At 37.7% G+C, this 15,698-nt stretch overlaps 1 protein-coding gene across 4 annotated transcripts in view; it reads left to right on the top strand.

Annotated features, from left to right (window-relative positions):
- sptb (spectrin, beta, erythrocytic) overlaps positions 1 to 15,698 on the top strand; it is a 118,319-nt gene that overhangs the window by 78,846 nt on the left and 23,775 nt on the right. For all 4 annotated transcript variants that reach the window (XM_062040952.1, XM_062040954.1, XM_062040953.1 and 1 more), the window contains 6 exons: positions 3,028 to 3,251; positions 3,375 to 3,525; positions 5,204 to 5,448; positions 7,997 to 8,135; positions 11,682 to 11,766; positions 14,684 to 14,880. In XM_062040952.1, the coding sequence (XP_061896936.1) occupies positions 3,028 to 3,251; positions 3,375 to 3,525; positions 5,204 to 5,448; positions 7,997 to 8,135; positions 11,682 to 11,766; positions 14,684 to 14,880 (1,041 nt within the window). The remainder of the gene's footprint in view (positions 1 to 3,027; positions 3,252 to 3,374; positions 3,526 to 5,203; positions 5,449 to 7,996; positions 8,136 to 11,681; positions 11,767 to 14,683; positions 14,881 to 15,698) is intronic.

The raw sequence follows: 15,698 nt of genomic DNA, 5'->3' as shown, positions 1-15,698 counted from the left end.
TTGTGAAATATATATTTTTAAAATTATTGTGAAAATTGTATTCGCAATAAATATCTTATAATATATATCAATAGCGTGATTGGGAGGAACGGTCTCCCTGATCTGAACCTGAGTGGTGGATTGTTATTGGACTTCTGTGCTAGTCACGGACTTGCGATAACAAACACCATGTTCAAGCATAAGGATGCTCATAGGTGTACCTGGTACCAGAGCACCCTAGGCCAAAGATCAATGATCGATTTTGTAATCGTATCAGCTGATCTGAGGCCGTATGTTTTGGACACTCGGGTGAAGAGAGGGGCTGAACTGTCAACTGATCACCATCTGGTGGTGAGTTGGGTTGGATGGCGGGGGAAACCTCTGGACAGACCTGGCAAACCCAAGCGTGTAGTGCGGGTGAACTGGGAACGTTTGGAGGAGTCCTCTGTCCGGAAGGACTTCAACTCACACCTCCGGCGGGACTTCTCTGCCATCCCTGTGGAGGTTGGGGACATTGAACAGGAATGGGCAATGTTCAAAGCCTCTATTGCTAAAGCTGCAGATGCGAGCTGTGGCCAGAAGGTCTTAGGTGCCTCAAGGGGCGGTAACCCTCGAACACCCTGGTGGACAGTGGTGGTCAGGGAAGCCGTCCGACTGAAGAAGGAGTCCTACCGGGGTATGTTATCCCAGGGGACTCCGGAGGCAGTTGCAAGGTACCGGCGGGCCCGAAGGGCAGCGGCCGTGGCTGTGGACGAGGCTAAGCAGAGGGTGTGGGAGCAGTTCGGGGAATCCATGGAGAAGGACTATCGGGCGGCACCAAAGCTGTTCTGGAAGACCATACGGCACCTCAGGAGGGGGAAGCAGGGAACCATCCAAGCTGTGTACGGCAAGGATGGGACTTTGCTGACTTCAAGTGAGGAAGTCGTGGGGCGTTGGAAAGAGCACTTTGAGGAACTCCTGAACCCAAATACATCAGACACACCCTCCCTGATAGGAGCAGGGCCTGAGGATGATGGGGGATCGACGTTGATCTCTCGGAGTGAAGTCACTGAGGTAGTTAGACAACTCCACAGTGGCAAAGCTCCGGGGGTTGACGAGATCCGTCCAGAAATGCTGAAGGCTCTGGGTGTTGATGGGCTGTCTTGGTTGATACGCCTTTTCAACATTGCGTGGAAGTCTGGGACAGTGCCGAGGGAGTGGCAGACTGGGGTGGTGGTTCCCCTTTTCAAAAAGGGGGACCAGAGGGTGTGTGCTAATTACAGGGGTATCACACTACTCAGCCTCCCTGGGAAAGTTTACGCCAAGGTACTGGAAAGGAGGGTCCGGCCGATAGTCGAACCTCAGATTCAAGAGGAGCAATGTGGATTCCGTCCTGGTTGTGGAACAACTGACCAACTCTTTACGCTTGCGGGAATCCTGGAGAGGGCCTGGGAGTATGCCTATCCAGTCTACATGTGTTTTGTGGATTTGGAGAAGGCGTATGACCGCGTCCCTCGGGAGATCTTGTGGGAGGTGCTGAGGGAGTACGGAGTGAGGGGAACCCTGTTGAGGGCCATCCAATCTCTGTACAACCAAAGCGAGAGTTGTGTCCGGGTGCTTGGATGTAAGTCGGATCCGTTTCCAGTGGGGGTTGGTCTCCGCCAGGGCTGCGCTCTGTCACCTATCCTGTTTGTGATTTTCATGGACAGGATTTCTAGGCGGAGTCGTGGCCATGGCGGAGAGGGTATACGTCTCGGGGGGCTAAAGGTTGCGTCACTGCTGTTTGCAGATGATGTGGTCCTGATGGCACCTTCGGTTCGTGACCTTCAGCTCTCACTGGATCGGTTCGCAGCCGAGTGTTCAGCGGCTGGAATGAGGATCAGCATCTCCAAATCTGAGGCCATGGTTCTCAGCAGGAAACCGATGGTTTGTACAGTCCGGGTAGGGGACAGGACTCTGTCCCAGGTGGAGGAGTTTAAGTATCTCGGGGTCTTGTTCACGAGTGAGGGAAAGATGGAGAAGGAAATCAGCCGGAGAATCGGAGCAGTTGGGGCAGTATTGCAGTCTCTCTGCCGCACTGTTGTGACGAAACGGGAGCTGAGCCAGAAGGCAAAGCTCTCGGTCTACCGAGCTATCTACATTCCTACTCTCACCTATGGTCATGAAGTGTGGGTAATGACCGAAAGAATAAGATCGCGGATACAAGCGGCCGAAATGAGTTTCCTCAGAAGGGTGGCTGGCATCTCCCTTAGAGATAGGGTGAGAAGTGCAGTCACCCGAGAGAGACTCGGAGTAGAGCCGCTGCTCCTTCGCTTGGAAAGGAGCCAGCTTAGGTGGTTCGGGCATCTCGTGCGGATGCCTCACGAGCGTCTCCCTAGGGAGGTCCTCGTTGCACGTCCCACTGGGAGGAGGCCCCGCGGCAGGCCAAGGACCAGATGGGGGGATTACATCTCCTCTCTGGCCTGGGAACGCTTCGGGATTCCCCAGGAGGAAGTCGCAAATGTTGCTCTGGAGAGGGAAGTCTGGGGGTCTTTGCTGGAGCTGCTGTCCCCGCGACCCGATTCCGGATAAGCGGTTGAAGATGGATGGATGGATGGATAAATATCTTCTCAATGATATATATTTATGTATATATATATATATATAAAATATATATATATGTATATATATACATATACATATTTAATGCAAGTATATACATACATGTATTAGTATAAATTAAAATAATAGTAGCAGTTTCAAATTGAATTCCAAATAAAAATGTGTGTTTTCATCAGACTGTAATGATCAAATAAATTAAAAGAATATTGCCAAAGAAATATGTAAAAATGTGAAGTGTTTCCATCGAAATAAGAACATGTGTAAAGTTTGCAATGTCTGAGAGCTGTTTGTAATATTTAGTGAGATGAAAGGAATATTGATATGAATATGTAGCGAGCTAACTAGCTGGATGACATTCATAACATTTCCTACTAAAGTTGGAACAAAGGAAAATAAAATGTTTACTTTCAGATCAGATCAGATCCTGGTTTGACTTTTTACCTTGTAATTTCCCCGCCTGTGTTGCAGCTGCTGAGGGAGAAGTTCCGGGAGTTTGCACGTGAGACGGGCATGCTGGGTCAGGAGCGAGTGGACCTGGTCAACCAGACCATCGACCAGCTGATCCAGGCGGGTCACGGAGAGGCGGCCACCATGGCGGAGTGGAAGGACGCCATCAACGAGAGCTGGGCCGACCTCCTGGAGCTCATCGACACCCGCTCGCAGCTCCTCACCGCGTCTTACGAGCTGCTCAAGTAAGGACGCTGACCACACCCACACCACCACCGGAACAATGACCACACACCACCACCAGAACAATGACCACACCCGCACCACCACCGGAACATAAGTCACACCTGGTTTTCTTCCTCCTGAAGGTACTTTGATGACGGCAAAGACCTGGTGCTCCAGATCCAGGACAAGCAGAAGGAGCTGCCTGATGACGTAGGAGAAGACTTCAGCAAGGCCGAGTCCTTCCACAGGATGCACGCTGCCTTCGAAAGAGACATCAGCGCTCTTGGAAAGCAGGTAGGACAGCAGGCCCTTTAAATGTTGCCCTCTAGTGGACATTAATAGGACAGCAGGTCCTTTAAATGTTGCCCTCTAGTGGACAATAATAGGACAGCAGGTCCTTTAAATGTTGCCCTCTAGTGGACAATAATAGGACAGCAGGCCCTTTAAATGTCGCCCTCCAGTGGACAATAATAGGACAGCAGGCCCTTTAAATGTCGCCCTCTAGTGGACATTAATAGGACAACAGGCCCTTTAAATGTCGCCCTCTAGTGGACATTAATAGGACAGCAGGCCCTTTAAATGTCGCCCTCTAGTGGACATTAATAGGACAGCAGGCCTTTTAAATGTCGCCCTCTAGTGGACATTAATAGGACAGCAGGCCCTTTAAATGTCGCCCTCTAGTGGACATTAATAGGACAGCAGGCCCTTTAAATGTCGCCCTCTAGTGGACATTAATAGGACAGCAGGCCTTTTAAATGTCACCCTCTCGTGAACATTAATAAGACAGCAGGGCCTTTAAATGTTGCACTGTATTTAAAAAAAAATATATATATATATTTTTTTAACATAAATAAATACAATCATGTGTGCTTACGGACTGTATCCCTGCAGACTGTATTGATCTATATTGATATATAATGTATATATTGTGTTTTTTATGTTTTCATTAAAAAAATAAAAAAAATAAAAAAATTTTTTTTTTATTTCTTGTGCGGCCCGGTACCAATCTAGTGGACATTATAGGACAACAGGCCCTTTAAATGTAGGACAGCAAGCCATTTGAATGCTGCCCTCTAGTGGACATGAATAGGATAGCAACTTAAGGGTTCCATGTTTGATTCCAGCTTCTGCTATCCTAATCACTGTTGTTGTGTCCTTGGGCAAGACACTTTACCCACCTTTCACCCACTTAAATACCACCCTCTAGTGGACATTAATAGGACAGCAGAGCCTTTAAATGTCACCTTCTAGTGGACATTGATAGGACAGCAAGCCTTTTGAATGCTACCCCCTAGTGGACATTAATAAGACAGCAAGCCTTTACATGTCGCCCTCTGGTGGACATTAATAGGACAGCAAACCTTTAAATGTCGCCCTCTAGTGGAGAATAATAGAACAGTAGGGCCTTTAAATGTCTCCCTCTATTGGAAATTAATAGGACAGCAAGCCTTTAAATGTCGCCCTCTAGTGGACAATAATAGGACAGCAGGGCCTTTAAATGTCGCCCTCTAGTGGACATAATAGGACAACAGGCCCTTTAAATGTAGGACAGCCAGCCATTTGAATGTTGCCCTCTAGTGGACATGAATAGGATAGCAACTTAAGGGTTCCATGTTTGATTCCAGCTTCTGCTATCCTAATCACTGTTGTTGTGCCCTTGGGCAAGACACTTTACCCACCTTTCTCCCACTTAAATACCACCCTCCAGTGGACATTAATAGGACAGCAAGCCTTTTAAATGCTGCCCTCTAGTGGACATTGATAGGACAGCAGAGCCTTTAAATATTGTGCTGTCGTGGACGTCAACAGAAGGTTCTTTATAAGACAGCAGGCCTTTTAAATGCCACTCTGGAGTGGGCAGACCCTTCAAATGTGGCCTTCTAGTGGACATTAATAAGATAGCAGACCCTTCGAATGTCGCCCTCTAGTGGACATCAGTATTACTGCAACTGGGTGCTTTTCCTGCTGACAGGTGCAACAGTTCCAGGAGGCGGCAGGTGGACTAGGTGCTCAGTACGCAGGAGAACGAGTGGAGGACATCCAGTCCACAGAGAGAGACGTGGTGGAGGCGTGGAAAAGTCTCCTGGACGCCTGCGAAGGTCGGAGAGCACGACTGTTGGACACGGCTGAGAAGTTCCGCTTCTTCTCCTTGGTCAGAGACCTGCTGGCCTGGATGGAGAGCACCGTGCAGCAGATAGACACGCAGGAGAAGCCCAGGTAGGATTATTGATTATTGATTCATGGAGCATTTATGTTGTCAATGTGTTTGCAGCACAGTATTTACTTCTCTTGCTATAACATCATGGACAATTAATTTCAAATATTCAACTGAATACATGTAAGATATTTCAATATATTATATCCACAGCTTACAAATTGCTTCTAAATGACATTAAAAGTCAGGGAAATAATTTAAAAAATATTTATTCAATTCAATAAATAAAAACATTTATCAAACTGTCAGATTTAACTGTAATGGTAATATCACATTTTCTATTTTATACATTATTTTTAACGACAGGTCACTAAAATCAGCTTTTACAATATTTTTTCAAAAATGAGTAGTTTTGTCACATTTAACAATTGTCTACATATTCTAGAAGGGTTTATTAAAAAAAAAAGTGCTTCAAAAACATACAAATTCAGAAACAATCAGTATGGAGGTTACTTTGTGTCTTTATTATGAATTTTTTTTTGACATAGTTTTTGCGTTTGAATTTTGTTAACTGAATTTTTATACATCAAATTATGCTGACAATTTCATTAGAAAAAAAAAATCAATGTTTTCAATTTCTGTGTATAAAAAAATGCAAGACTTACTTTTCGGTAAATTAGGACTGAAGCAATGGATGCTGTCCCAGAAGCAGCCAATGAGGTGTCAGCGTTGAAGTCACGTGACACGGCTCTTGCAAAACAGCATTAAAAAAGCAGCTACCTGGGCGACCTTGGCGTAATACCACATCATTAAATATAATAATAATACCACATCATTAAATAGAATAATAATACCACATCATTAAATATAATAATAATACCACATCATTAATTAGAATAATAATACCACATCATTAAATATAATAATAATACCACATCATTAAATATAATAATAATACCACATCATTAAATAGAATAATAATACCACATCATTAAATAGAATAATAATACCACATCATTAAATAGAATAATAATACCACATCATTAAATAGAATAATAATACCACATCATTAAATATAATAATAATACCACATCTTTAAATAGAATAATAATACCACATCATTAATTAGAATAATAATACCACATCATTAAATATAATAATAATACCACATCATTAAATATAATAATAATACCACATCATTAAATAGAATAATAATACCACATCATTAAATAGAATAATAATACCACATCATTAAATAGAATAATAATACCACATCATTAAATAGAATAATAATACCACATCATTAAATATAATAATAATACCACATCTTTAAATAGAATAATAGTACCACATCATTAATTAGAATAATAATACCACATCATTAAATATAATAATAATACCACATCATTAAATATAATAATAATACCACATCATTAAATAGAATAATAATACCACATCATTAAATAGAATAATAATACCACATCATTAAATAGAATAATAATACCACATCATTAAATAGAATAATAATACCACATCATTAAGTAGAATAATAATACCACATCATTAAATAGAATAATACCACATCATTAAATAGAATAATAATACCACATCATTAAATAGAATAATAATACCACATCATTAAATAGAATAATAATACCACATCATTAAATAGAATAATAATACCACATCATTAAATAGAATAATAATACCACATCATTAAATAGAATAATAATACCACATCATTAAATAGAATAATAATACCACATCATTAAATACTATCTGCACTTTTGAGTGACATACCAAGATCTACTGGTCACACTTATCATTACACTATGTACCCAATAAAATTGCTTCGAGGTCGGTAAGCACAACCAGAATGAATTCGTACATGTCGACTTTTGAGAAAATGATAGTCTGAAAATACCATACATAATAGAAAAAAAATCATTATTTTAGTTTTTTTATTGAAACTGTCCTATGTAATTTGAAACTACATTTTATTACATTTACATTATGCACAAAAACACATCATTTAGTCAATTAAGTCCATCAATTACACGATGTATACAAATGAGCTAAAATGCTAGCATAAAACATTAGCATGATGACTTGGGAAAAGAGTGTACTTCTATGATGGTGCTAAGTTTTAAAGTCCATGATTTTTAGGTTTATAAGAACACAAAAATGCTAGTATAAAACGTTAGCATGGTGCAAAGTATCACAATCCATTATTTTTAGGTTTAAAAGAATACAAAAATTCTAGAATAAAACATTGGCATGCTAATATAGGAGAAGTGAGTGTACTTCTAAGATGGCGCCAAGTATCAAAATCCATGATTTTTAGGTTTAAGCAAATACAAAATTAGCTAAAATTCTAGCATAAAACTTTAGCATGCTATTATAGGAGATGTAAGTTTGTTTCTAAGATAGCACCAAGTATTAAAATCCATGATTTTTAGGTTCAAAGGAATAAAAAAAATTGCTAAAATGCGAGCATAAAACGTCATAATATTATACGGAGTTTCTACAAAACGAGCATTAGCCATGCTGGCTTGCACTACCAGTGTTGACCACCAGAGGGAGACACATGTCACGTGTGTCCACCCACAGGGACGTGTCGTCTGTGGAGCTCCTGCAGAAATACCATCAAGGTATTCGCTCTGAGATCGAGGCCAGAGAGGCCAAATTCAGCGAGTGCAGCGACTTGGGCACGACTTTGCTGGCCCGCAAACACAGAGACTCTGCTGAGGTGAATATTACATAACAACAAAGACTGAACACCATGACGTGTTGTGTTCACATCATTCAGAAGATGTGTTGTGTTCAGAAGATGTGTTGTGTTCAGAAGATGTGTTGTGTTCACATCATTCAGAAGATGTGTTGTGTTCAGAAGATGTGTTGTGTTCAGATGATTGAGAAGATGTGTTGTGTTCAGAAGATGTGTTGTGTTCACATCATTGTGAAGATGTGTTGTGTTCTGATGATGTGTTGTGTTCAGATGGTTGAGAAGATGTGTTGTGTTCAGATCATTGAGAAGATGTGTTGTGTTCTGATGATTGAGAAGATGTGTTGTGTTCAGATGATAGAGAAGATGTGTTGTGTTCAGATGGTTGAGAAGATGTGTTGTGTTCAGATCATTGAGAAGATGTGTTGTGTTCTGATGATTGAGAAGATGTGTTGTGTTCAGATGATAGAGAAGATGTGTTGTGTTCAGATCATTGAGAAGATGTGTTGTGTTCTGATGATTGAGAAGATGTGTTGTGTTCAGATGATAGAGAAGATGTGTTGTGTTCAGATGATAGAGAAGATGTGTTGTGTTCAGATGATAGAGAAGATGTGTTGTGTTCAGATGATTGAGAAGATGTGTTGTGTTCAGATGATTGAGAAGATGTGTTGTGTTCAGATGATTGAGAAGATGTGTTGTGTTCAGATGATAGAGATGTGTTGTGTTCAGATCATTGAGAAGATGTGTTGTGTTCAGATGATAGAGAAGATGTGTTGTGTTCAGATCATTGAGATGTGTTGTGTTCAGAAGATGTGTTGTGTTCAGATGATTGAGAAGATGTGTTGTGTTCAGATGATTGAGAAGATGTGTTGTGTTCAGATGATTGAGAAGATGTGTTGTGTTCAGATCATTGAGAAGATGTGTTGTGTTCAGATCATTGAGAAGATGTGTTGTGTTCAGAAGATGTGTTGTGTTCAGATGATTGAGAAGATGTGTTGTGTTCAGATGATTGAGAAGATGTGTTGTGTTCAGATGATAGAGAAGATGTGTTGTGTTCAGAATATGTGTTGTGTTCAGATGATAGAGAAGATATGTTGTGTTCAGAAGATGTGTTGTGTTCTGATCATTGAGAAGATGTGTTGTGTTCAGATGATTGCTAAGATGTGTTGTGTTCAGATGATTGAGAAGATGTGTTGTGTTCAGATGATTGAGAAGATGTGTTGTGTTCAGATCATTGAGAAGATGTGTTGTGTTGAGATGATTGCTAAGATGTGTTGTGTTCAGATGATTGAGAAGATGTGTTGTGTTCAGATGATTGAGATGTGTTGTGTTCTGATGATTGAGAAGATGTGTTGTGTTCAGATGATTGAGAAGATGTGTTGTGTTCTGATGATTGAGATGTGTTGTGTTCTGATGATTGAGAAGATGTGTTGTGTTCAGATGATTGAGAAGATGTGTTGTGTTCAGATGATTGAGAAGATGTGTTGTGTTCAGAAGATTGAGAAGATGTGTTGTGTTCAGATGATTGAGAAGATGTGTTGTGTTCAGATGATTGAGAAGATGTGTTGTGTTCAGATGATTGAGAAGATGTGTTGTGTTCAGATGATTGAGAAGATGTGTTGTGTTCAGATGATTGAGAAGATGTGTTGTGTTCAGATGATTGAGAAGATGTGTTGTGTTCAGATGATTGAGAAGATGTGTTGTGTTCAGATGATGTGTTGTGTTTAGATGATTGAGAAGATGTGTTGTGTTCAGATGATAGAGAAGATGTGTTGTGTTCAGATCATTGAGAAGATGTGTTGTGTTCAGATGATAGAGAAGATGTGTTGTGTTCAGATGATAGAGAAGATGTGTTGTGTTCAGATCATTGAGAAGATGTATTGTGTTCAGATGATTGAGAAGATGTGTTGTGTTCAGATGATAGAGAAGATGTGTTGTGTTCAGATGATAGAGAAGATGTGTTGTGTTCAGAAGATGTGTTGTGTTCAGATGATAGAGAAGATGTGTTGTGTTCAGAAGATGTGTTGTGTTCTGATGATTGAGAAGATGTGTTGTGTTCAGATGATAGAGAAGATGTGTTGTGTTCAGATGATAGAGAAGATGTGTTGTGTTCAGATGATAGAGAAGATGTGTTGTGTTCAGATGATTGAGAAGATGTGTTGTGTTCAGATGATTGAGAAGATGTGTTGTGTTCAGATGATTGAGAAGATGTGTTGTGTTCAGATGATAGAGATGTGTTGTGTTCAGATCATTGAGAAGATGTGTTGTGTTCAGATGATAGAGAAGATGTGTTGTGTTCAGATCATTGAGATGTGTTGTGTTCAGAAGATGTGTTGTGTTCAGATGATTGAGAAGATGTGTTGTGTTCAGATGATTGAGAAGATGTGTTGTGTTCAGATGATTGAGAAGATGTGTTGTGTTCAGATCATTGAGAAGATGTGTTGTGTTCAGATCATTGAGAAGATGTGTTGTGTTCAGAAGATGTGTTGTGTTCAGATGATTGAGAAGATGTGTTGTGTTCAGATGATTGAGAAGATGTGTTGTGTTCAGATGATAGAGAAGATGTGTTGTGTTCAGAATATGTGTTGTGTTCAGATGATAGAGAAGATATGTTGTGTTCAGAAGATGTGTTGTGTTCTGATCATTGAGAAGATGTGTTGTGTTCAGATGATTGCTAAGATGTGTTGTGTTCAGATGATTGAGAAGATGTGTTGTGTTCAGATGATTGAGAAGATGTGTTGTGTTCAGATCATTGAGAAGATGTGTTGTGTTGAGATGATTGCTAAGATGTGTTGTGTTCAGATGATTGAGAAGATGTGTTGTGTTCAGATGATTGAGATGTGTTGTGTTCTGATGATTGAGAAGATGTGTTGTGTTCAGATGATTGAGAAGATGTGTTGTGTTCTGATGATTGAGATGTGTTGTGTTCTGATGATTGAGAAGATGTGTTGTGTTCAGATGATTGAGAAGATGTGTTGTGTTCAGATGATTGAGAAGATGTGTTGTGTTCAGAAGATTGAGAAGATGTGTTGTGTTCAGATGATTGAGAAGATGTGTTGTGTTCAGATGATTGAGAAGATGTGTTGTGTTCAGATGATTGAGAAGATGTGTTGTGTTCAGATGATTGAGAAGATGTGTTGTGTTCAGATGATTGAGAAGATGTGTTGTGTTCAGATGATTGAGAAGATGTGTTGTGTTCAGATGATGTGTTGTGTTTAGATGATTGAGAAGATGTGTTGTGTTCAGATGATAGAGAAGATGTGTTGTGTTCAGATCATTGAGAAGATGTGTTGTGTTCAGATGATAGAGAAGATGTGTTGTGTTCAGATGATAGAGAAGATGTGTTGTGTTCAGATCATTGAGAAGATGTATTGTGTTCAGATGATTGAGAAGATGTGTTGTGTTCAGATGATAGAGAAGATGTGTTGTGTTCAGATCATTGAGAAGATGTATTGTGTTCAGATGATTGAGAAGATGTGTTGTGTTCAGATGATAGAGAAGATGTGTTGTGTTCAGAAGATGTGTTGTGTTCAGAAGATGTGTTGTGTTCAGAAGATGTGTTGTGTTCAGATCATTGAGAAGATGAGGCAGCTGCTGGACAAACGTGAGGAGATGATGTTGAAGTGGGATGACCGCTGGGACTGGCTGAGACTTTGTGAGTTTAGCATCTTTCTTCTAACCGACTATGAAGTGAAATTACTGCCAAAACTCCACAAACAAAATTTCTCTAAGTAAAAAAAAAAAATCGATTTTGCAAATATAAACATCATTTTCTTCAAGTTAAAACTTTTGGCAGTAATATTCCACCCACGTGCAGCTGTAATTAGCACTCCACAACCACAGGTGGTGCTGCTGAGTCAACTTAAGTTTGTCACAGCTACTGTTATGTGCGCATGGTGCCGTCCACCAAAAAAAGAGGAAGCAGGGTTGGGAGTAAAATGTTATACTTGCAAAAAATAGATTTGTTATACTTGTGAATCTTTTTTTACTTGTATAACATTTTATTTTTGCATGCAAATAATTTTTTTTACTTGCGAATCGTCTTTTTACCCACAGAAAATATTTTTTCCAGCGTTTTATACTTGGAGAAAATTGTTTTTTTATTCTCAGAAAATCGTTTTTATACTTACATGAAATTGATTTCATACTTGGAGAAAACGTTCTGTTTTTTTTACTTCCAAATTGTTTTTTTTCCATTGAAAATACATATTTTTCTTACTTGCATACAATATTTTTTTTTACTTGCGATCGTTTTTTTTTTACTTGCAGAAAATATTTTTTCCCAGCGTTTTATACTAGGAGAAAATCGTTTTTTTTATTGTCAGAATTTTTTTTTTATACTTGCATGAAGTTGATTTCATACTTGGAGAAAACATTTTTTTTACTTGCGAATCGTCTTTTTACCTCTAGAAAATATTTTTTCCAGCGTTTTGTACTTAGAGAAAAAATTGTTTTTTTAATTCTCAGAAAATTGTTTTCTTACTTGCATGAAGTTGATTTCATATTTGGAGAAAACGTTTTTTTTACTTGAGAATCGTTTTTTTCTATTGAAAAACATTTTTTTTTACTTGCATACAATTTTTTTTTAACTTGCGAATCGTTTTTTTACCTGCAGAAAATATTTTTTCCAGCTTTTTTTAAGACAAAATAGTTTTTATACTTGCATGAAGTTGATTTCATACTTGGAGAAAACATTTTTTTTTACTTGCCAATAGTTTTTTTTTCCATTGAAAATTTTTTTTTTTTACTTGCATAACTTTTTTTTTACTTGCGAATCGTTTTTTACCTGTAGAAAATATTTTTTCCAGCATTTTATACTTGTAGAAAATCATTTTTATACTTGCATGAAGATGATTTCATACTTGGAGAAAACTTTATTTTTACTTGCAAATGTATTTTTTTTTACTTGCATGAACATCTTTTTTTTTTTTTTTTTTAACTTGCGAATCTTTTTTTTTTCCATTGAAAAACTTTTTAATAAACATGCAAATCGTTTTTTTACCTGCAAGAAAATATTTTTTCCAGCGTTTTATATTTACTGAATTTTTATTTTTTAATTCTCAGAAAATCCTTTTTATACTTACATGAAGTTGATTTCATACTTGGAGAAAACTGTTTTTTTTAACTTGCAAATCGTTTTTTTCCCTATTGAAAAAACATTTTTTTTACTTGCATAACAATTTTTTTTTTTTTACTTGTGAATCGTTTTTTTACCTGCAGAAAATATTTTTTCCAGCGTTTTATACTTGGATAAAATAGTTTTAATTTTATTTTAAGAAAATGTGTTTTTATACTTGCATGAAGTTGATTTCATACTTGGAGGAAACTGTTTCTTTTTTTTTTTTTTTACTTGCAAATAGTTTCTTTTCATTGAAAAAAATAGTTTTTTTTACTTGCATAAAATTGTTTTTTAATTGAAGAAAATTATTTTTATACCTGGGTATCTTTTTTTGCAAATCGTTTTACTTTTTTAATTGAAAAACTTTTTTTTTTTAACTTGCATGACATCTTGCAAATCGTTTTTTTACCTGCAAGAACATATTTTTCCCAGCGTTTTATACTTTGAGAATTTATGTATTTATTCTCAGAAAATCGTTTTTATACTTACATGAAGTTGATTTCATATTTGGAGAAAACTGTTTTTTTTTTTTTTTACTTGCAAATCGGTTTTTTTCCCCATTGAAAAACATTTTTTTTACTTGCATAACAATTTTTTTTTTTACTTGCGAATAGTTTTTTTACCTGTAGAAAATATTTTTTCCAGCGTTTTATACTTGGAGAAAATAGTTTTTTTTTAATTTTAGGAACATTTGTTTTTATACTTGCATGAAGTTGATTTCATACTTGGAGGAAACTGTTTCTTTTTACTTGCAAATTATTTTTTTTATTTTTTCAACTTGCATGAACAATTCTTTTTTAATTGCGAAGCGTTTTTTTTCCATTGAAAACATTTTTTTTTTTTTACTTGCGAATCGTTTTTTTTTACCAGCAAGAAAATATTTTTTCCAGCGTTTTATACTTAAAGAATTTTTTATTTTATTTTCAGAAAATCGATTTTATACTTACATGAAGTTGATTTCATACTTTTTTTTTTTTTTACTTGCAAATAATTTTTTTCCCTATTGAAAAAACATTTTTTTACTAGCATAATATATATTTTTTTAACTTGTGAATCGTTTATTTACCTGCAGAAAATATTTTTTCCAGCGTTTTATACTTGGAGAAAATAGTTTTTTTAATTTTTAAAATAAAATTAGTTTTTATACTTGCATGAAGTTGATTTCATACTTGGAGGGAACAGTTTCTTCTTTTTTTTTACTTGCAAACTGTTTTTTTTTATTGAAAAAAATATTTTTCATTGAAAAAAGTTTTTTTTAATTAAAAAAATAGTTTTTTTAATTGCATAAAATTGTTTTTTAATTGAAGAAAATTATTTTTATACCTGGGTATCTTTTTTTCGCAAATCGTTTTTTTAACTGAATAATTATTTTTTTTACTTGCAAATTCGGGCGTGAGTAAAAACATTTTTTGTGTGTTAGTGGAGTTTCCTTCATGTCCTCCGTGTGTTTCAGTGTTGGAGGTGTGTCAGTTTGCACGAGACGCCTCGGTGGCAGAAGCCTGGCTGATCGCGCAGGAACCTCACGTGAGCAGCAGAGACGTGGGACACTCGGTGGGTGACGTGGAGAAACTGCTCAAGAGACACGAGGCCTTCGAGAAATCCACGGCCGCCTGGGAGGAGAGATTCTCCGCGCTGGAGCGCCTCACCACGGTACTCTCACTACCTTTCATGCACAGCCAAGTCAAGTAGAGATGTGACGATGACATTCACCAATTAACATCATTCTCGCATGACAAATAATACAACTTTCTTAAAAGCGGTTACAAAAGCTCCTCATGCGCGGTGACGGCCTAAAAAAATGTTGTTTTAAAAATGCATTATTCTCAATTAAATACGAATCTTTATAAAAAATGCAATTTGGATGTGGGTTGATTTTATTTTATCTGTCAAATAGTATTGTCATTGAAATTATTACGTAATATTACCAGAACGACATCGACATTATCCTACGAGAATGAAGATGAGAAAAAAATTGTAATCTGGCGATAAAAAACGTGGAATCATATCACCTAACTTTGTTGTTTGACTACAACCTATTAGTAGTCCACAATCATGCACATTTACCCTATTTTACGACTATAAGGCGCAATTAAATATTTTCATTTTCTCTAAACTCGACAGTGCGCCTTATGTACGGAATCATTCTGGTTGTGCTTACCGACCTCAGAGCTATTTTATTTAGTACATGGTGTAATGATAAGTGTGACCAGTAGATGGCAGTCACACATAAGAGATACGTGTGGACTGCAATATGATGGCAGTCACACATAAGGGATACGTGTAGACTGCAATATGATGGCAGTCACACAATCAATCAATCAATCAATGTTTATTTATATAGCCCTAAATCACTAGTGTCTCAAAGGGCTGTACAAGCCACAACGACATCCTCGGTGTCGAGTGGGTCTGACATAATATTGTGAAAGTCCAACACATCAGCGAAAGTCCAGTCCATGGTGGGGCCAGCG

The sequence above is a fragment of the Entelurus aequoreus genome, linkage group LG03 (assembly GCF_033978785.1).
Source record: "Entelurus aequoreus isolate RoL-2023_Sb linkage group LG03, RoL_Eaeq_v1.1, whole genome shotgun sequence".
Lineage (NCBI taxonomy): Eukaryota > Metazoa > Chordata > Actinopteri > Syngnathiformes > Syngnathidae > Entelurus > Entelurus aequoreus.
The sequence above is the reverse complement of the archived record's forward strand: the minus strand, read 5'-3'. Positions and strand labels throughout refer to the sequence as shown.